The sequence below is a fragment of the Amia ocellicauda genome, chromosome 4 (genome assembly GCF_036373705.1).
Source record: "Amia ocellicauda isolate fAmiCal2 chromosome 4, fAmiCal2.hap1, whole genome shotgun sequence".
NCBI classification, from domain to species: Eukaryota; Metazoa; Chordata; class Actinopteri; order Amiiformes; family Amiidae; genus Amia; species Amia ocellicauda.
Window position 1 is genome coordinate 9,696,117 of NC_089853.1, and position 23,513 is coordinate 9,719,629.

The 23,513-nt window shown below is 38.3% G+C and overlaps 1 protein-coding gene across 1 annotated transcript in view; it reads right to left on the reverse strand.

Moving 5' to 3' along the window:
• pik3c2a (phosphatidylinositol-4-phosphate 3-kinase, catalytic subunit type 2 alpha) overlaps positions 1–23,196 on the reverse strand; it is a 37,476-nt gene extending 14,280 nt beyond the window's left edge. The window contains exons 1-14 of the mRNA XM_066700935.1: positions 23,114–23,196; positions 15,721–16,891; positions 11,159–11,259; positions 10,487–10,644; positions 6,740–6,860; positions 5,966–6,077; positions 5,437–5,516; positions 5,286–5,349; positions 4,949–5,095; positions 3,974–4,007; positions 3,648–3,864; positions 2,009–2,131; positions 1,434–1,601; positions 361–469 (exon numbers count right to left, since the gene is read on the reverse strand). Coding sequence (XP_066557032.1) covers positions 361–469; positions 1,434–1,601; positions 2,009–2,131; positions 3,648–3,864; positions 3,974–4,007; positions 4,949–5,095; positions 5,286–5,349; positions 5,437–5,516; positions 5,966–6,077; positions 6,740–6,860; positions 10,487–10,644; positions 11,159–11,259; positions 15,721–16,815 — 2,529 coding nt within the window. The 5' untranslated portion in view covers positions 16,816–16,891; positions 23,114–23,196. The remainder of the gene's footprint in view (positions 1–360; positions 470–1,433; positions 1,602–2,008; positions 2,132–3,647; positions 3,865–3,973; positions 4,008–4,948; positions 5,096–5,285; positions 5,350–5,436; positions 5,517–5,965; positions 6,078–6,739; positions 6,861–10,486; positions 10,645–11,158; positions 11,260–15,720; positions 16,892–23,113) is intronic.
• Positions 23,197–23,513: the final 317 nt, after the last annotated feature.

Below are 23,513 nucleotides of genomic sequence, written 5' to 3' on the forward strand. Positions count from 1 at the left end.
AGGATACTCCTACAGCCATATGTTTTTTAAAATGCTTCCACAGTCTTCCTTTCAGAAAGACAGGACATAAAAAACAGAAAACAAAATACAAACTGATATTGACATTTGTTTTCCGCTAGTCTTTTTCAAATCTATTCTCTAAGGCCGTGAGATTTCTGGTTTTTATTCCACCTGAACTCTTATGAAGTTAATTGAACTGAACCAATTTAACCTCTTATCTGCTTGTCTACTAGGTTGTGGCCTTTGAGTACTGGATTGGACAGCTTTCACAAGGTCTTCAAAGGAAACTTCTCGTCTGAAGGCTGTGATGAGGCCAGGGGTTTTGGGGGGGGGGGGGCTCTGTAAGAAGTCTCTGATCACCTGCAGAACTATTCGCTCCACCAGATTCCCTCTTCTACTTGCAGTCCCTGTCGGAGCCGTTAGGGTGGATGTCCACAGACCGAGAAGTTTTGTGCCGCGTGCCAGAACTCTGAAATACAAGGTACAGAAAAAATGACACGAGTAGGCCAGAGGTCACAGACTGCAGAGCAATCTTTTTGCATAATTATTTCAACCAAACACAACAGCTCGGTCCAATCCAAAGCAGAACACACGCTAGTTTTAATGAAATCGTAAATCCATCAGTCACAAATTCCTGCCATGTTGACTTTCAGATGCTCAACATAAGAAGAGTAACAAGACTGCGAATCATTTGATAGCAAGCTTTCATTTTGCCAGAGACTTCTCCTGTCTACCTGATGGGAACCCATCACTAGGAACTGCTTGTGGAGATGGTAATTGAAGGATTGAAGGTTTTGATCAAATCCTGGCAAATGTCTGGGAGCTTCTGACACAGAAATCTCTCTGGCAAATAAATTACTGAATTATTAATTCAAGTAATTTGATTTTAGTTCGGGCAACTCATAAAATTCTCTTCCATGAACAGCACTAACGTCATCCTATGCTTGCCTACCCTGATACACCCAGGCCTCCAGCCAGGCTTTGTTAAAGAGAAGAGCATTTCAGCACCATGCAGTAATTAAGGGACTAGCTTTTAAAATGTACATTTCAGAAAAGACACTCAACTATTTTTGCAATGTATTTTCTGCTCTGTGCCTGCAGAAAATGATGACTGAAATTGGTTCATGCTATCCAGAGTTCTGGGGGGCTTTTTCCCTGAGAGAAACTAAAGCTAAGCTAAAAATTCAAAACAGGGAGGCCCATCTGCTTAATGATGAGCAAAACACTTTACTAAACACTCCAAATTACAGAAATCTATGAGAAAATGTATTTTAACAATGGAAAATCATTCTTGATATTTTCTATTTTTTGGTCAAACATGTGCTAAGGTTAGGCCTACTTGTGTGAGAGAAAGACATCATACGATTCATATGAGCTCCATGAATAAGACCGAAGAGAAGACGAGATCACATTCAATATTCTGTTGAGATTACCGTTTGAAGTCAAACAGGGGAGTGGACACTCGACCGAGAAGCTCCGGTCCTTTCCGCTGCTTGTTCGAATCGGGCGAACTGTTGGCATTCTGGTTTGGGATCCCATACAAAGAAAGACTTAACATAGACTCTAAAGGAAGGAGTGCAACAGAGATGGGGAAATGTATCCTGGGGAAAAAAAAAGAAAAAGCACTAATAAGCATGACTCACAAAAAATATTGTAATTTGTTATTTTGTGACATTGTACATATGCATGCATTGATGATTTCTTTTGTATGCGCTTATATTTTGTAAGTCGCCATGGATAAGGGCGTCTGCCAAGAAATAATAAAATAATGATAATACTAATAATTGATTTATGTGGGAACACATCTGCATGAAAAAAACATGTGCAGGTCTACATTTCTACCTTTGTACTTATTTATTTTTTAAGGAAGTGAATTGTGCTAAAAGGTGAACATCTGTCTGTCAAAAGTCAATTATAATGCATATATAAAGATTTATTTAAATATCACCGTTGAGAAATTACATATGCTGTGATTACATATGATTTGAGTGCAAATCAAAATACTTACAGCTCATCCCATTTGATGTGGTAAAAGAAGTTCCTGTATGTTCCAACTTTCTTGGACTGGACAGGTTTGAATAAATTCTTGCCATTATGGTTCAGAGAACACATCAAGTAGTACTTCTCAAAGCTGAAGAACAAAAGAACATCAGAGACCTTTGACCACACACGCACGCAAACACAAAATGATATAAAGCTTTTAAACATCCTATGTATTTGTAATGTGATTTCTATGCTTTGCCTGTGTATCAAGTAATTAAAGTGGCTGAATCAAATGGAAATTTGTAATTTGGGCCACTACAAAAACTTCAGAATACATGTTACTGGAAAATTCCCAATTCTCTTCTGAGAAGATGCATTACAGACAACACAAACATAAATGAGTTTCTTTCCAGTCACGTTTTCAAGTCATAAGAATTAACTAAATAAAGAATAATGCACCTTTGCAAGTAAATACGAACTCGTACATCCTTCACAGATTTTCTTTGGACATATGACCATTATTTGATAATGAAAGATAACCCAAGGGATTTCATTGCATCCTGTTACTGACAAGAATGAGCAATACAAGCTTTATTCTATTATCAGACAATATTTTGAAAGCAATGCTTGTTTCATGCACTCGAATTCTCATGCATTGAGTTATAAATAGAAGCAGAATACAGCTTGAGGGTCTCACGCTTGAGGCAAAAAGTTATTTTTTACCAGTTCACAGTAATTTGGGGTAAAGTGGGATTTGGACCGCATCTGAGGGAAACAATCTTAGAGCAATATGTTTTAAAAGCCACCATTTTCAAAATATCACACCACTTTGCTGTGTGTGTGGGTTTTTCTTCTACCCTTAAAATAGGATTCCCCAGAGTGCACTCCCACTTTGGAAAGTTTTTTAATTTAAAACCTCAAAGTTTCCAGGTCACAACCTGTCTTATTAACAATTTGAATTTCTCCCTTGTTTAATTTCCCAGTTTAGTTAGCACTGAAGACATACATATTTTCAAACTAAGCCAGCAAGTTGCAAAGTACTTTCCATGTGAAATGCCATTTTACAATAGATCATCCTTATAAACATGTACATAGTCCAATATCAATTGTATAACAATAAAACAAGCTTTTGTCAACACCCATTTTATATTACTTTACTACTGTAGGGAAAGCTTATTACAGGAGCTTGAGCAAACAATAAATGCTGACTACACTGAAGAATTCACATTCCCTGTATAATTTCATAAACATGTGCATTGTATGTAGTGTACAATGTAGGTCAGTTAACAAATTATATGATCTCTGAAAATGGTTTAAATCAGATTGCCAAAGTACATATACTTAAATCAACACTGAGGCAGAACATTGTAAGCATACACATTAACCTTGATACATTTTTCAGAAAAAGATAAGATTGGGTGAGTATATCAAGTCTTCAAAAACCTTAAAGGAATTGACCAATAACAGTCTACACCGGAATTACCGTACCAGTCATACCTGGAATTAGGTGGCAGCTGGTGCCATAGGCATTTGGGAACAATCACACAAGTACAGTAACTGAGCAATTACCAGCAACCTCTTTGGGCATTGGGTTAAATTGGACCTTCCAGATGAGCACAGCAGCTAAAATTGTCTCGAGATCTGGAAGCTCGCGAAGAACATACCTGCTGACCCAGGGTCCCGGGATGCCATGGACTGCGAACAGTGTAAACTGCAGGTGCTCGGTGGTCCCAGAGACCTCCTTTGTGCCTCTGCTCTCTATCTGCTCATGGACAGTCGAGGGAGACACCGTGTTGCTGAAGGATTTCAGGTACAGCTGTAACAGTTTGTACACGGCTTCTGTCAGCCCGTTTATGCTCTCTTCAACTGGGCTGCAGGATCCTGCAAGGGCAAAGGGATTTTAAAGTGGTGTGTTATGCAAGTCAGCAATGCCATAACCACTGCAAAGTACCTTAGTATAGAGATGGAATCGTTACCCATTCAAACTCACCATTTGCAGAAACATCTGAAGATTTTGAGGCACCCTGTGAAGCAGAAGATGGATGGGTCATGACCACACAAGAAAACAAGAGTTTTCATCAGGAAGCGGTCATGCATTTATTTCAATCTATTAATCTATTCAGGCTGTACATTCACTTGCATTAAAGGGGAATACAGACAAATCCTAAAATTATGGTTTTACGCATCTTCATGTCTTGATATAATCTATACGTAGGTGCACTATTCTATCACATAAGCAACTGTTAAAATGTTAAAATGTTAAACTTTGCAAATAATGGCGGATGTCAAAAGTCAGCATTATGTTCTTTCAGGATGTGTCATGTCATAACTAACTGGGTAGCAGAGAGACTACAAAGCACTGGATGTGTCTTCACTGTGGATTCGAGTCATATTATGTAAACCAAGTGTTAGCGTTTCACACTCCTTGATAGTAATTATAGTTTCTACAGACAACATGAAGTGCTGTGGTGTCTATAGCTGGGGCAAAAACAGTGAAAGCAGAGTTATTCTTTACTGCTCTTCAACAACAGAGGAGATAAATGCACAGTGATTATTGTATATGCAAGTAAACAATCCCAAACTCAAAAACGTGAATAAAATCTGCAATCTGCAGCGATCACTTTGATCACATTATGTAAAACACATATATTATTATTTTTGGATAAGACATTATGACAGGAAGTTATGACACGGCATCCTGAAACCCTGAAAGATAATACATGATAGGGTTTGATATCCACCACTATTTGTTAAGTTTTACATTACAATAAGTAATTTCTTCTTTGCATATTTTATGGAAAAGTAAAGGAGGAAATAGATTCAGTCTTCCAAGCTTTGATTCCTCAGAATCATGTTGTAATATGTCCACTGATAAGTACAATACAGGAGCAGGGAAACTATGCACAATATTCTGACAAGAGGTACAATGAGGTGCACAAAAACAAGTTGTGAAAATTGGGTTAACCTCGAGGGATTTGCTTCTCGGGAGATTAACGGAGCGCTTCAGTTTCTTTACAGCTTCTGTGATGGCCTTGGTCTCCACTTCATCGAGTGAGCAGCAGATAGTCTTCACAGCTTGGATGACATGCTCTACCATTTTATACTGGTTATTCTGGTTTAAAGATATAAAGTACCAAGTATCACTAACATATAACAGATATTAATAATAATAAATAAATTAACAATAATCATTATGTAATAATTGCATGAACAATCTATAAGGTACATTTCCTCTGGGCATGTTAATTTATAAAAGATACAAAGGGGTACAAAAAATAAATGCAGAATAACTGAGTGCCTACCTCATTTTGAAGGCAGAGCTGGACTTGATTGTGATACACTTCCAGGAGGTCAACAAGGCCTTGTCTAAAAGCATGAAATATCATAGTGAGCCCAAGTCATGTAGCAGTACTTTGTTTTAAATCGACAGATACAAAAAACACATGAATGTACCTGCTGATGGTTTCCTTAAAAGGCTTTTCCACCTGGCACAGGTATTTTTCTAGATCAATGGGGGAGGTATCATCATCTGCCTGTTTGTGCACAAAACAAAAAACTGTTTCATTTTGCTCCACCTTTAAATGCGTCTGACAAGCTGGCTCACTTACATCAGTGTTGGGAAATGCTAGTTTGCCAAACACTTTCTGGCAGACCAGGAGTCAAATGGTTGCCATTGCTGTTCTTGCTCACACTTATCTGCCATGATAACAGTTCCTTCATAAACAGATAGGTCATGCAGTCTCTTTAACATTATGTTTAGCTTACATTACACTCAATCGCAGCCCTGGATCAGTATACAAGACACTGCATCACATCTCCAGATGGAGTACAGACATATACATTTTCAACGATCAGTTACCCTGCAGAGGTTTACATTTATTACAAGAGAGCCATTGAAGTTTAGGAACATGCAGGCAAACAGAAATTCCCACAATAAGAACTTAAGAGACTAGCCGATATCACAGGGAATATTGTGTCTTACTGTGCGTGCGAGACCCCTGCATATAGTGCTCTGAGACAGGAGCTGCAGTTTAATCTCCATCTCCCATTTTCGACAGTTTTGAATATATTCATGACTGCCAAGGCAATGTTTACTGCAGGGGAAAAGACAATGGAGAAAAAAAAACAGCTTAATGAAGAAAGGAAACTGTGATGTGCTGTAAATACTATGACCACTAGTACAAATAGCTCACATATTTTTGTTTTACGTTACTAAAAAAAGGAATTTGTTTATTTAAAAAAAAAAAAAAAAAAAAAAAAAAAAAAAGGAAAAAAGATCTCATTCTTAAGATTGTGACATACTTCTTCTTAGGTTCTGTTCACAGCTGGAGTATTTCCACATAGAGAACATAGTGCACACTTAACTTAAAGAGTGGGACTCAAAGCGAAACCGAAGGATGTTTTGCACATTGTATACAGGAACAGAAATAACTTTCAGGAACGCAGTGAAAACAGGATAAGCCTTGCAGGGAAGAGTCCTACTCATACCTTCTGTTCCTCATTAACTACAATAACATTTGCTCTCTTTTCTTGCTCGCTGTCTTTTAACCAAGTTTGGACGATTATTATAAATATAGCATAAAAGGGAAACATTTTCCTAACGCAATTTAAGAAAATATTCCCCTAGGCCTGGAATGTTGGCAGTCATCTTGTTTACATATTCCCCCCCTCATCTCCTTCTCTCTCTCATTTTTTTTCTTCCCCCCATTGAGAACATGCTGAACCAGGCAGGAGATTTTTTAACAATAGACCTTACTTCTGCAGGACTTCCTCTTGGCCACAGACTTTTAGGACGTAGCTGCCAATGTCAACCTGGTTCAAGTCGTCGTGAACCCAGCACAGGGCTTGCATGATTAGCAGCTCCACTGGGGAACTCACTGAAGCAAAACACACACAATAAGGGCACAGATAAGAGAGAGAGAACAAGGCCATTACAACAGGAACACTACCACACAGCATCAGGACAAATTAAAAAACATTTACAAAAGCTGTGTTTTACACAGAGCATCATAGAAATGCACCATTCAGGAAAGTGCCCTCACTGCGCATGAAATGAATAAGATGTGGCAAATGTTCTAAATGAGTATTTAACTGGAGTGAAGTTCTTAGTGGAGTTCCACAAGGATCAGTACTAAAGCCTTTGGTTTTTCTAATCTATATTAATGATCTAGACTCTGGGATAGTTTTGCAGATGATACTAAAATAGGTGGATCAGCAGATACAATCTCAGCAGCACAGGCTATTCAAAGGGACTTCGATAATATTCAGTTGTGGGCCGACACCTGGCAGATGTAGACAATGTGGACAAGTGCAAGGTATTACATGCAGGTAACAAAAATGTCCAATATGAGAGGAATATAACTACATGAAGTAATGCATGAGAAAGACCGAGGAGTCCACATGGACTCCTCACTTTGTCCAGCCAAACAATGTGGGGAAGCAATAAAAAAAGGCAAACACAATGTTAGGGTATATTGTCAAAAGTGTAGAATTTAAAACAAGGGCAGTGATGTTCAGACTGTACAATGCACTAGTTAGAGCTCATCTGGATACTGTGGACAGTTCTGGGCTCCACACTTCAAGAAAGATATCGCTGCTCTAGAGGCAGTTCAGAGGCGAGCAACCAGATTTATTCCAGCTCTTAAGGGAATGTCCTACTGAGAGACTGAGGAACCTGAACCTTTTCACCCTGGAACAGAGGAGACTACGTGGGGGCTTGATTCAAGTCTTCAAAATCATGAAAGGCATCGACTAAATCAATCCAGAGGAGCTTTTCCAGATCAGCAGGGACACACGCACCCAGGGACACAAATGGAAATTGGGCTCCAAGGCATTCAAGATGGTAAACAGGAGAGTTGTCACTATCTGAAACAAACTACACAGCAATGTGGTTGAAGCAAACAAAATGGGAACAATTAAAAATAGACTGGATACTTGGATCACTTAATTACTAATGAACACCAAAAAAGCACGATGGGTCGAATGGCCTTCTCTCATTGGTACACTTTCTCATGTTCTTAATTGGGGAGGTAAATTGTGTGGTGCATCCATAAAAAACATTAAAAGAAGCATTTTTGTAAGGGACATGTTACATCCTTCATCCAAGTCAATTAAAAATCTCATGTGGTCTAGGAATGTTGAGCAGCTCTCGAGGAATGCCAAAGCTGACTTATCCTAAAAGCAAGATTAATCTACAAGGAGACTGAAAAGGTGGGAGAGCTGGGGGGGAAATCAGCAACCGCATTCTGGCAGCGAGTAAATGATTTAAATCAGAACATAAGACAGCAAATCAAGCATACATTAAATACAGAACAGCACAAGCAAGGCTCATATCTAATCTAACACCAGTGTAAGAGAGAACAATAGCCATTCATTATTGATTGCCTTCAACATAATGTAACAGTAAAAGAAGTACAAGCAGTGACAATCAATTTAGTTCTACTTCTGATATTTGCATCTGAAAGAAGAACAACAACCAAGTCTCTGTGGTGAGCTCTCACTTCTGTAAATACAGACTGAATGTCTCTTAAAAGTTGCATGAAAACCATAACCAAAGCCTTGCTCACAAAAATAAACAAATTCACAATCACATACCAAGAGTCACCAAACTAATTGGAATGCTATATTAGGTGAAAACGGGCAACAGCCATTGGTATTCCAAAGAAGGAATAACTAAGTGATGTAAAGTATTAGTAAGAAACCACACTACATATAATTTCTCTAGAAATAGACAAGAGGAATTAAGCTATTGTTTTGCATTTAAGGTTACAGCCTTGTGTCTATGTTTCTTCCAGTCTAAAAGACTGAACAAAACAAACTAGGTCAGTACATCAAAAGGTGAACTCTAATGAAGGATGACCAGCTTATGTTTGGGTTTGAGAAATAAAACTAGCTGGGCTGTTCCTTTCAAACACAGAATAATGCAATCCAAACACATTTGAACTCTGAAAATTAAATAAAACGTGAGGCAGCACAGAAGCTTCTGTGATCAATAGAACACAACATCACAAGAAAATTGACATAGCCTGGTTATTCTGTTAGGAGACATTTAAAAAGCATCTATGATGGCAATGATAAAAGGGATTCGCCTGCTGAAGCTGTTGCACAGTTGGATTATTCTCAACAAAGGCTGGTCTGCTTTGATGCCAGCCATAAAGTACAAAACACTGTATAAAAAAAAAGCCTTGTTGCCATAAGAGTTTGGAAGGCCCAGACAAATGTCCCATGAAGGTTTGTCAGTTGCCAGACACTGAACGACAAAAACCGAGCTGTTGAAAAGAGCACACTATGGTGACAGACAGGATAATAAATGAAAAGGTGGAAAACATACATGTTTGAAAAATCCTTGCTATTGAAGACTATTGGATAAAACAAACTACATAAAGCCTTTTGACTTGCCTGCCTTTCTGCATATTTATTACACCATATGTAAGCTATAAGAAATAAGGAACATGATGTGCTTCCCAAAAATGATAAAATGTTCCAAATTCAACTTCCTGACCCTCAGCTTTGCTTGTTTTGAAATAGCTTACTTATTTCCCCAGCCCGGCTTACCACTACTTTAAAAGGAAAATGGTCATAAATGGATATTTTCCGTCATGAACATGCTGTTTGTATATATCCTTATTTAATTATAATACCTTAAGCACCAGAATGAAGAAGTAACATGCCTATTAAGAGAGACCTCCCATGCAGCACTTTAATATGGATGTGTCATTAAAGGTAAGACACCCCAACAGAACAATACATTCCCTTTGTTGATTCCTGCAACAATAAGACACAATCAAAGTACTCTGTGGGAGTCCTGGCCCACCCCAAGATAGAGACAATAAGACATTTTAGTTCATACGGAATATAGCCACAATCTATTGATAAGGGAAAACAAAAGACATTTAAATCTGTCATAATACGTTTCGAGACAGATAAGCAGATGAATTTTGAAATTAGGAAATTAAAATAAAGAAAAGGGTAAAATATTACACACAACTATTAAAGCAGGGCTTTTGGCGGAAAGTTCTAGAGCAAAATGGCCGTTCGAATCCAAAGGCAGAGCAAATTAGCAAAACCTAGTTCCGTCTTTAAAGGAGCCTGGCAAACTGAAATGTGAACCAGATGCCACCTGCTCAAAGGCTTTTGTACAGGAAAATAATCCTTGTCAGAATGGAGTAACAAAGCATGAGTTAACCATAAAAATAAAAAACGAAATGGTTACAACCGAAATCCTTTTGAACAGCTAGAGTTATGAAGGCCAATTGATATAGATAATGTCAGATTAATTTTCTTATAGACGTTGATTATCTAAAATGGCAAAACAAATTTTATTAACAAGTTTAAACAACTTGACAGGAGCATCTGTAAGATAAATTACCAAATCGTCATAGTTATGCCAAAAGTAAAACAAAAGTCCCACAAGATTGAAATGAACTTTTAACCTGTATGTTCTGTCTCAGGTTATCAGCATGAGCAATGTGACAATGAGACAAGAGCAAGTACACAACCATACCATCACAGGTGAACGTGACGGGTTGCTCAGAGTCAGCGATCTCAATGGACACCTTCACACTGGCATTTTCTCCTTTCATATCTCTCTGGAGGATGACTGGGCTCAACACATAGCCTGGGTTGCTAGCAAGATCACAGTGCAGAAATTTGAGCCTTAATCTGAAAAACACGACAACAATAGAACAAATAAGGGCACAGGGGGAAAAAAACACATTGAGAGTGTGAGGTTCTCAAGGAGTTTAACACAATAAATCACTATAACGTTCAGAGTTCAGACTGATGGGGAAAGAATGAAGCTGTATTAGGAAGATGTAAACAGTTTGTTGCTGCCTTATCTCATGATTTATACAATATTGGATACAGCAACCATTCAGAACCTATGGAACACTTGATTTACCCAATTTGAACTGAACCGCAAGTGATTTCTGAAGACAGGGCTAGAGCAGCAGGGGCAGTCTCAGTGCATCGCTGCACAATAACAACAATAGGTTTGCTGACATTGTATTCTGACTATGGGAGAGACTACAGTTCATCATCAGGCTATAAGGGGGCTGTAACACAGTGAGAACATGACTGGGGAAAGGAGGGGAATTACATAATACTGTATCTCAGCGAGCAAGTGTTGGTTATGGAATATGTGAAGAAATTACTAAAATCATAGCCCACGGCTTACTTTGCAATTTCATCACAAAAGTGTAGGACCTCTTCATTTTGTGCCTCGATGTCTTCAAGAAAGTTGTATTTTGCTGGCGGTTTCCTGGTCCCCTGGTCACACTGCAGGGAAAGATTGTGATATTTGTTTTCATTGACATTGTACATAATAGTTTTCTCTGATAGGTCGGTTATTTTGATTTTTACAAAAAAGAAAGTACTGCCTACTGCAAACAAGGTCAAATGAATAAGCAAACATGGAGAGGGAGGGGGAGAGAGGGAGAGAGAGAGAGAGAGAGGGAATTTCACAAAAACTGTTTTCACATGTTTATCTTTACCATTTGTTTTGTTTTTAACAAATTGATTTTTTTCCGGAGAACTCAACGATAAAAGAGCAGAATAGAATGCAATTTTGTCACAGAGATTTTAACTTAAGAACTTTGCTTTCCCGGTGTGTGATTTCTGAAAAAAGATTGTTTATCTTGCATAAGCAAAGTGAAATCTGGGCTCAGGTGACATTTATAAACAGGACTTTAAGAAGCTTGTGGTTCTCGGAAATGGTTTTCTGTTTTTGATTTGAGCAACATTAAATAAATGAAACAAAAAAAAGTTTTTTGTCATGTTAAACATTTCCAAAACTAGTTGGTCTTCAAGATGTGGTTTGCCCTTATTTATTTTTGAGAAACAGGAGCTTGTAAATGTCTTTTAGAAACCAGATAACATTCAGGGGGGGAAAACCCATTAAAAAGGTGATGCCTCAGGTGATTTTTAGATTAATAAATCTGAGAGAGAGATATATGAATTGTCAGAATTGTGTAAGTATCTTAGTTAGCTAAGTTGGGCTGTGCCAGACTCAAATTAAAAGCAGTTTTACATTCCTTTATAAATCAGTAGGACTAGCAACCTGACAAAAAGCTGAATTTTCACAGGAACCAATGTGCTGAATGGGGTTTCAGAAAACAACTTTAATGTTAACATGACTGCTCCCCATTGTCATCCTAACGCAACACATTATGAATGCAAAGATAGTTTTAAAGTTATCATGTCTACAGTCTGTAAGAAGCCAAACTGCTTTACATTTTCTATACTTTCAATAAATCAACACATACTTGCTTTTATAATCAGTCTCTAAAGACTGTCACTTTCTACAGGCCTTCCAGCTAATGTACACAATTACACTGTACCGTCTAGACAGGCAGTACTGAGAACTTCACAAAAAATAAAGGAATTTGCTAATGGAAATAAATGGAAGACTAGATCACACTAACAATTCATCAATACATTCTTTATCTAAGGAAAGAGCAGAAGCATCAATGAAAATGGTTGGCTTCCAGTAATAAATATTCTACAAAGATTTTCTAAATTAGTCAATTAATAATAAAATAAAATACAGATGTTTTAGTACTTTTATTTAAAAAAATACTATACAAATATTACTTATTATACCAGCAACAGTCACATTTTTATCAACTTTCTATGCCATATTAAATCACAGTCCACAATGCACTGGGCATTAAATACGTAATAAAAATAAGAAGCTCACAGCTACTATACATAGGCTAGGTAGTTAAAACAAAAGACAAATACTGGCAACTTCATTACAAAGCCTAGCAGTATGAAACAATTACATTCCTGATGAGGAAGTTAGCGCAGTTTCTCAGCTTAACAACTGGCTTCCTCTATTTGTATATTTATTTATTTCTGACATTCAACAATCATCCCCTATAATTCCCTTTCTAAGCTAGTTGGTGAATATTTGTGTTAGTCTTTTCAAAACAACTGATAAAAAGGCTCCCTAAACAGAGTTTTACATGGGAGCATTCACTCCATCAATACTGTATTGTGGTGGCATTGACATATAGCCTAAAACAAGAAACATATCCTGTGCTTCAGAATATTTTGCAAATACGGGTGGGAGATAGTGTTAACTACCGTCTGGTACGGAGTCAGAAGGTTTAATTCAAGTTTTATCACATACGCCGCCACTGCTATTTCTGACCTGGGCACCTGCCAAGCAAGGCTTCCGAAATGTGAAAACTATGTGCCTGTATGTGCCTGCTTTCTGATGTGAAGGAGTGTTAATGATGAGAAAAAAGGGGTTAAACTACCAGCAGATCCCACGGATATTTCAGATCAGGGCTAATGACTTTTGTGAAACAATGTGCGTCTTTTTCTAGAGTTCTAAAAAAAGAAATTTCACACATTGATAAATTCTTAAATTAGATGTGGTCTACCCATTTCCTTTATATATCAGCTCACGACAGAGGACTTGTGAATAAAATGACTCAAAGTGCTCAGAGCCTGCATTTCTCAACGATGGGATACATAGTGCAGCTGAATGATATCACAGGGGATTTCTATATGAATACAAATATTTTTTTCCAATACTGAGCAAAGGGCCAATCACAACTGGAAAGCTTCAAAGCCTTGGACTTCTAAACCAATGATTTTGAAGAGCCCATGTTGGCTATGAAAATTATCTCGGTAGCTCTTGGCTGGAAACTCTATACCATGATAGTGCAAATGGTTTAGCGTCTCAATTCAACAGCACAAGCACACGTGATGATATGTCAATAAACAAAATGCCCTTGTCTGCTTTCTCAGCAGATTGGCCGTGGTCAGATAAGATTCTGGCTGATACAGGGAGCACACTTGCACAGACTTGTTCATCAGACTGGGAAGGCCTTTTCAGCCCTACATCTTAGCACTGGAGCACTGTAAACTGTTGAATTTCAACTGAAACGGCACACCTCAAACGATACAACTAAACAAAAAAGTTAATTAATACAGAAATACCAGGAGCATGTTTAGGAAGGTTTTCATTTGAAAGAAAAAAGGGAAACTTTGTATAAGATTTTGGTGACAACTCTTGTGTGTAAAGGTCTATTTTTTTTTTTTTTTTTTTGGCAAGACAGAAAACAAGATTTTATAAAAAGGCCTCAGGAGCTTACCACTGTTATTCATTTTGAAACGCCTTGTGGAAATTTTGTGCATGGGATTTGTTTTCGGTTTTACTTTCACAGGTTAAGAGTCTGAGCCATAAAAAAAAAATAATGTTTTCATAATTCTCACTTTAGAACATCAACGGCTCATCATTCACATTTCATGAATCAGTGTTGCTACGTTTCACTGAATAAGAAAGCTAAGGAACTTACAACCGTGATCAATGACCATCATACTCACTGACAGGGATCCAGGCACAATAGCCCCCATAGAGAGAGAGCAGTTATGTGAAAACACAAACATATTCCCTAAGGCATCTGTAAACACTAGATTAGAAACCTACTGTGTGAAAAGAAAATCCATATACAACTTTGAAATCTTTGCCTTAAAATGACATGGAGGAAAACAAACTCACTTAAAATCTTTGGGGCAACCTTGACTGATTTTCTTAGCTATAACATCTTGCCAGTATCAACGTCAGTTAGTTTGCTTTGTAATAAAAAACAATTACTCTGACAACACTTGGATTACGAAGATCCACATCACAAAACTACATTGAATTGAGAAACTATGTAGTTCTGAAGCTATAGTACATGAAACTGCAAATAAATTTAAATTATATGAATATGATTATTAACACAAATTAATTAGACTGACTTAGTTTTCCCTTTTAAATCAGGTCCAAAAGGGTACGATGAGTGCCATAAGCTAGCAAAACCCCAAAACCTTTAATACAAATTACTGTACAAGAGTTTTACACATCCTCATCTACAGAGACAAAGTCAGAATTTCACATTTAAGTCCAATTTCCTACTGGAAATCTAAAATACGTTAAACAATTCTCCTGATATGAAAGAGGAGCACAATGTAACAGGAAATTAGTTTTCTGGGAAAAACACACCCTGAATGAATCAAGTTCTCATTTATACAATGCAAGTTTCTCATCAGGAAACCTTTTTTTCTGTCAGGGTCACATGTTGTACAGTAGCGCTACGAAAGACTGAAAAAGTAGTCATATACATAGTGTGAATTAAATACAGAGTAGTGAAGTGGTGTACAACAAATTTTACTCTAAGAATCCAAGTTAATATTTTCTATTAATAAGCACAGAAATAAATAATAGCCTACATCCAGCATCCATTACAAGAGTTGTTCATATTCCTTATAATTATCACTGGGACACACAGCTGCGTACGTAACCCTTTAATGCAAGTTGATTTTCACTTCACATACTGAAAACACTCCAGCATCTACAAGGCAATGTTGTAATTGCAGGCATAATACTCACTGGCAGGATATCAATAAAATAAGCTTTTACTAAAATTCAAAAAGATTTCTTATTCTGAGTCGTAGTAAATACATTAATTCCAATAAAAATAATGTAGCAGTTATCAGAAGGAAAAACACGTTAGGAAATGTTTCTATGCAAAGTATTGAAATGAGAGTTTTGCTTTACTTTGTATTTTCATTCTTTGCAGTTTAAGGAGAATGATAATTAATATTTCCATCAGGCAGTACTTGGTGTGTTATGCGCTTACTCCTCCTCTGTGCTCTTACATTTCACACAGTGTTTGGAGGTTACATTCTCCATATAAACAGAGAGATTTGGGGGAATTCATGCAGGAAAAGGAGATATCCTACCTGTGTGGTTTGGCCCTGTTGAGAAGCTGGAGGTGGAATATTCACGGAGTGGCTCCTGGTGACAGGAGTAACAGAGGGAAGTCTACTGGGGTTAAAGGTCACAGAGCCCTGGCTCTTCACTGCAGGGGGGCTACTGCCACTGGTCTCTGAGGCACCCTCGTCCTGAAGAACAGCATCCCAGGGGTCCCCGGCAACATTAGACTCCGAATTTCCCTCCTTACTGCAGGGAACCTCTGCACTCTCTAGTCTCGGCTTACTAAGGGGGTCAAGGTCCAACCACTCAAATTTACTGATGCTTGTGCTTTCTGAAAACTGCAGCTTGGGTGTGATGGACTTGATGCTGGCGGATTCCAAGTCAGTGCTTGTGGATTTTGGGTTTTTCAAGTATTCCGAGGTGCTGGCTATTTTGTCAAACAGCTTGGCCATCTCTGGAGTAACAGCGGGCTGGTACACCGGGATGACGGGGGTGGTGGCCTGGAGTGCATAGGGCAGAAACTGGGGCTGTCCCCAGGACATGCCCGGGTTAAAGCCGTTTGGGAAAGAGCCAGTCTGTTTGGGAAAAGGCGCCGATGGGAAAATGGGAGGTTGCATGACGGTACCGGCCAAGGAAGCGTTTGCAGGGGTAGAGAGTCCAGGGGTCCACTGCCCAGAGTGGAACAGAGAAGCAGTGAACGTCTGGCCCGGAAATGAGGAGCTCAGTCCTACTGTTCCTGGCAGAGTCGAAGGCCTTGACACTTTGCTGTTAGCACCAAAGTTGTCGTCCAACAATAGTTTCTCCAGTTCCTCATTGGTTAGTTTTTCCACGTCGATGTCCTGGAACTTATCCTTCTCCGCCCTTTTCTTGGCATCAGCCTCTGGGAAGACAATGAGGTCCTTTTCTGTCCTGCTGTTCACGGAAGACACTTTTTGCCTGGCAATACTGCGGGATTTAACAGCAACATTGAGCGTAGTCTTTTTCTCCTTCTGCAGCTTTTCTAAAGCATCAGCTTCCATCTGTAGGGCCTCCTCCTTCCCAACCACAGATTTTTGCCTGCTTGTCCCCGGGGATGGGGACAGATTCTGCTTGAACCCATTGCTGCTGGATATCTGGGCCATTGTGTCAACTAGGAGGTGCCATGTATAAGGTCCAGTGTGGGTAACGATGGTTTCTTATAGAAATCACTTCAAGGTTCTGAAACAACAAATTAAAAATAATAATAATAATAATAATAATAATAATAATAATAATGAACTTGGGTCACAAATATCAATTAGGAATAGGATAGTTAGATTTGCCCTACTTAACAAGGTCAACAGATTGTGAATACATTGCCAACAGTACTCTGATTTCACTATAAATTATCAAAATCAATAACCTCTCATCCCTGTATTGCACATACATACAATTTCCTGATCCAAAAAACAGGGAATCATTATTATAATGCACAATGAACAGAGATCAAACTATGTGAACAATTATGGCAACTTTTGTAATAAGTTTGACCACACACCAATGCATGACAAGAGAACAACAAAGGCAGACAATCTATGAGAGCATTTGACCTAGCCCAAAGCTTTTTAATTTGAATCTGGGAGGAACTGTCCTCTACTCTGGCATCCTAGTATAAAATCGAAGGCAATTTCAGTAACTGAAATCTATAAAAACACAGTTAGGCACTAATTCAGAACAGAATGGGATTTTCAGAGACAAGTATTTTTTTTAAACTTCATCCCGAAATCACATATACATGAATTTGAAACAAAAAAGGATGATGGCATTAACAAGACGACCTTGAAAACATAAGACTGTAAACTGCAGATGCGTTCCTGAATGTAAAATAGAACGGAATTTGTAAGCCAAAAGGGAAAAAAATAAAACGAAGCTAATGATTGATAGTCTGTTTTTTTTATTTCAGACAAGAGCAGGCTGAGCATCTGTTTAAGCTTTCTAATTACTTCTGCCTGAGGTTCAAAACCTATGAGAAGTGATATGTGATAAAATTGTACTAATCCCTCGACTGCAACTTGTTGCTTAATTCAGTAGCAGGCAGTTACAGCACTTAAATTTCACTGCAAACAAAATCTTGCTAATGTCTGTCTACAGCATGTTTTGGCGGCATTCCATAAACCTGAAGCGTGACATGAACGGGTCTGCAAATCTACTAACGACTTAACAATTCAGAGAAACCGAAGAGTTTCAGTCATAAAATAAAAAAAACTGAAATGTCAGCTATATGCAGAAAAGAAGCCTGAAGAAGCACAATCACAAATACAAAAAAAGGAAATAAAGACTGAAAAAACTAACTTTGAACATAAATTACATCGTCTATACTTCAATAGCATTGACAAGCATAAGTAATAATTACATTAAGGGTAAATAATCCCCAAAATAGTGGTCAAGGAAACAGGCATTACATTTGGTGAGCTAACCTGAAATGTAAGGAACTACACACAAACCTATGAGGGGTCCATCATATCCTATTTCTAAGTTTCCACATTTTCACCGTAATTTTGATGTAACAGGCACCTTAACAAAGGATCTAGAACCTTCAAAGACATACTTTCTTAACCTGGCAAAGAAAGAGCTTATACGAATGCAAATCCACATAGTGCCATTCAGTTATAATGGGGGGGGGGGGGGGGGGGGAGTCGATTCATATTTCCAGTACATTAAAATGGAGAGGAAAGACACCAAATCTGCTTGCAAACTAAATAGTTAGCCACAGACAACCACAAGTGCATACCAGTAGTTTCTTTGTGACATTCTGTAACCACAACAGCTCATTTCACATTGTGTGCATCAGTGTTCACTTTATTTAGGGTTTCAAAGGAGCCCGTTACTCAGCTCTTAAAGATGCAGAGAGCAGTTTCTCATGACAATCCCTCCGACATCAGTGTCTCTCGCTCTTCAATGTTTTCTCGTGTGAATGTCCTCATGAGTCACCACTGAACATGACGCTACACTGTATGCTCATTCCTTCTGACTGTTTTACTTTGAATGAAACAAACCACTGTGTACCAAGGAAGGACAAAGGAACTCAGCATTTAAGGCCGTCAGATTGGTCCCTCTTGTTAAAAGTGTCTGTGCTACATGGAATGTATTTTTTCACCCTTATCAATTAAGCCACACATAACCAAGGAGCAGTATGGCATCCAGCTATGATGTAGCACTGTGAATGCCTAATAAGCTGATAGGCCACAGCAATCACAGACAGCAAGACTTGAAACACTGCTGGATAAAAGGGAGAGAGAGAGAGAGAGAGAGAGACTTTTACGAAGGGTCACATTAAAATGGGCTACCAAAATAAATTAACATTTAAAATAATTTTACTATCATTTTCTTTCAGTAAAACAGAGAAAATGTAGTTGTATTTCTGTATAGGCCTAATTGTTTTTTTTGTTTTTCATAAGATACAGCAGCCTAGCAACACAATCAGGCAGATATATTCTGACCAGACCTATCAAAATAAGTTCCCTATATCTAATAAGACAAGAGTCATTCCGAAAAACAAAACAAGACATGAAAAAATACAAGCTTCTCAGCAGTAGTCCAGCACAATACACTCTGTCAGCTGAAGGTAATTATGTGTATGTTTTCAACTCCTGCCAATTAAGTATGCCAGCTATAAGAACAGATTACTTTTCGATCGAAAGTAAATCTATCTTTCCTTTGACAGACGAGAACCAGAAAATAAAACATGATTCTTCCTAGGTTATAAAAATATCTAAAAGTCAAACACACACAGACCCTAAAATTAAAATTCTTCAATACCAGGCAAAAACAATATTGTTCCACATATACAAGCAAACTTCCAAATTTTCCCTGCATTCTACAAAAAAACATGATGCTTTCCACTTTGCCAGAGACAAATTTCTGACTTACAAAGAGAAAGAAAAGTAACCTCAAATCAAAAGTACACAGGGTCCTGACCTAAATGGCAGGCATTTTTTCAGCCCTAAAAAAAAAAGAAAGTATGTAGGCTACATTGGCAGTAATGCAGGGACAAGAGAATCTAAGTGAGACCATCTTGCATTCCTGGGAAACACGTGGGTTCTGTACTGCTTCGATCAGCTGATTAAACAATTATAAGGAAAGGACTGGATGAGGATTTCTCCAATTACAAAGTTTAGAATGATTAACATGACATTTGGGCACCTTATGAAGAAAAGTAACATCAGAGATGCATTAAGGAAAGTTTCAAGCTGGAGTGGCCAACTTCAGTGCTCATGTGCCAAATGGCCTTCTGTGTTTATTCCAGTCAAGGCCTTAATTAAGTGCTTAATTTGATTATTTGTGCAGTTTATTCAGGAATTAAGCATGAGTTAATTTGAAGAGACCTACGAAGCCAGCTGGACTGTGATCATTGAGGACCATAGTTGGTCACCTTGCATTAAAGGAGATTGATTTCACAGTTTGTGTCCCATTTTCTACAATCTCCCAACCTCTTCCATTTTAAACTATCTCACAAAGTGGTGGAGTTTTAAACATCACCCTTAGCCACACAAGAAAGCAAGCTACTATACAGCTGATCAAAGTACAGTAGGATCTTCAGCCTAGAAATGAATAACCAGTTAGCGTCATAAGTGTTTAAATACTTGTTTTGAACTCAGCTTTAGAATGGCAATGTCTAACTGAAGATCATTCAGCTGAACTTCCTGGTCTTGTGGCACTTTACAAGACGTCCGAAGACAAAGAGTACAAAGACAGGCAAGCGAAAACAAACCATGGTATCATTGGAACAGTATAACACTGCTTCGGAAGCATGAGTCCCTGGTACACTGTACACAAATAAGAAAGGAGTGCTGTCCAGTCCTCCAGGTCTAAACATTACAAGGAATTGCATAACCCCACCATGCCTGGCAATAAACAGAGATATCTTGACTTTAATTCAACAGCTGGGCTACAGTGAAAATACTGCGCTGTCACGTGCCATGATTTTTAGAGATGTAAATAAAGCTCTCAAGTCCTTGTGCACCAGTAAAGAGTATAAACACAAGGTAGTGGAAGTACAGTTACCAGTTAATGCTTTTTGATTGCATTAATTGAAGCAATTTGTGGAATTGGAAAGTAAATGATCAATCATTCTTCCACTGTTACAAGAAATTGGATATTTTATTTCGTGTAATTCTCCAGAATATCAAAATATAGCCTAGGCTGCAAGAAACAAACATTGCATTATCAGGAGAATTCAGAATTATATAAGATTTGCTTGACATTTCATTTGATTTCCATTACAGGGACTAAATACATGACTGATTTCTGCATATTATTATTTTACTAGGTAAAGAATGCAGCAAAACAATGGGAGAATGAAACCTAAACAAAAGGGTAATAAAAAAGCACTACAAAACATAATACATTTGTGAAAATCCACTAAATACAGTATACTTGTTGTTTTGTTCCTATAATACTGCACTCATAATGTGCATTGAAATGGAAAAACCAAACTCTCCTCATCTCAGCTGCTCAATCTGGCATAGACTCAGTAGCTGTCACAAATTTAGACTACCGGTATTCTCAGCGGGCTGCAATTGAGCTGAGCAGACACAGAGGGAAGCCCTTAGTTGGAGATGTGCAAAAACAACGTCCAGTGCTCCAATAAAACAAACAACAGCCACAGAGGAACAGCAGACCTGTCACATTACACTGAACTGACAAACAGGTAATTCTCATAACCTCAAAGCAATTCCAATTAAAGCTATTTATTACAATACAAGAGAAAGCTTTCATGCTGTACCACATTCGCTCAAGTGCAGGGACACTTTTTCTTTTCATACTGCTAATCTGATTTTATTCTTATTTTGCAAAGCATAGGTTTCTGACTTACAAAATATCATTGTAATATACAGGGATGTAATGTTCTTCTCCGTATTCATACATTATGTGAACCCCATGCGGAAGAACTCCCAAATACTAAACCCCACAATGAAGAATGCGGAATGCAGGAACATGGCGAGTTTCAACTCATCAAAAGTGAAGAAATATGGAGTAACGAGAGAAAAGCAGAAAATAACTTAAGTGCTTTCCAGTTCAGTGTTCAAGACCTACGCTTCATCCCGATCCTATGCTGGTCTGCTTTAGCAAAGCTTGGATGACTTGTCCCAATGTCCATAAAAAGCACGGGTGCATACGAGATTGTTAAGAATGCTTAATGTGTATTCTCCCAAATCCTGTAGCATTGGTTGCCAAGAATCCCATTGACACAAAGGTTCAGAGGAAAATACCAAATTCTCAGACCCACAATGCAGTGCAGTCTGACCAGTTTCATCTACCCTTTTTGGTCAGTCACTTTTGCCTCACTGTGTACCCCATCTCCACCATGATTTGAACTGCACAGTCAGCATGTCCATACAATGTTCTTGACATAAAGGTCTTTTAGGAAATCCCAGCCATTACAAGCCCTGAGCAGCGCTTTCCAATAAACATCACTACAACCCCAAGCCTGATAACCGATTTAGCTGGGCACCTCATTTCTTGTACTGATGAACTGCTATTTACTTTCAGTTATACCTAACCATGAATCAGTATTCGTATAGAAAATGAATATAGCATTACTCGAATATATATATAAAATACATACACACAGATATCTACAGGAGTTCCATGTCTCCTTAATGTTGCACAAATGTATCCCTAAGATTATGCTCCCCGAACAATATGCAAGTCAACGAATCTACATTTAAGACACGCAAGAATTACATACACATGCATTCAAAGGAAGATCAGTACAATAAGATTATGCCTCAACAATTTCAGCCAAGATGGAAAATGACACAGTAATCCAAATCCCTTGGTAAATGAGTAAAAGGTAGTGCTAGCACTGTAGGTAGTGTTGAAAAGCAGTGTACGTCATGCGACTGCTCACACAGCAGCAAGGAAGAAACCCCAGCCAGAGATGTGAAAGAAACATAAGCCAAGTCTATAGAAAGTTAGTTGTTTCAATTCTTTCCATCATTTCTTCTTATATTCTAGAGAACCATAAGAAATTACATTTATACAAAGAAACAACCGAGCTATTTTTTTTTTTAATTATTACTTTTTTCAGATTGCATTATAATAATATAAATGTGATGGTGGTTACACAGAGGAGGAAACTGAACATCAACTAACATAAATATACCAATACGTAAGATGTTTCTACACGTATTTTTAAGCTACAATTGGCTAGCTATATCAATGAGGAACACTCTTTACTTAAAGGATACCTTCCCCCTGAACTTTATCCTACACTGATTGAATAATTTAAAACATCAACACAGTTAACCTGCCAACAAAGTGAAACACAACAAAGAAAAGGCACCGGTGTTGTCCAAATCCAGCCCAGCACACTGGCCACCCCAAGCAAAACGCCTTGAACTCACTGTCCTAACTTTTGCCTTGTACAGTTTTGAGAAATAGTAAATGCTTCCCCACCTTGCAGACTCGGCGATCCGTGTAGCCATTTTCCTGCTGCTGAAAATCTATCCATCCACACACAGACACGACGTCAGTTCCTGTCTCAAAGTCGAAGCAGTCGTTCGCGTTCGAGTAGCGCAAACGTCCGCAGGTCTGCGTGGATCTGCGCTGCTCCACCAATGGGATCGGGGGGATTCTGCAGATCTGCGCAGAACTGGGGACGTCTGCGCTACACGAACGCGACCAGTTACACAGCCGTGCAGTGTAACAGTGACACTGTCTGATTACATTGAAGAATGCAGGTTAGGATCACTGTCTACCTTTCTGTGCTTATAGTTACCGCTTTCTGGAAATAGACAATGCATTAAACAAACACTCTTCTATTCTGGTTATGTAGCACACACACCATTACCAAAAT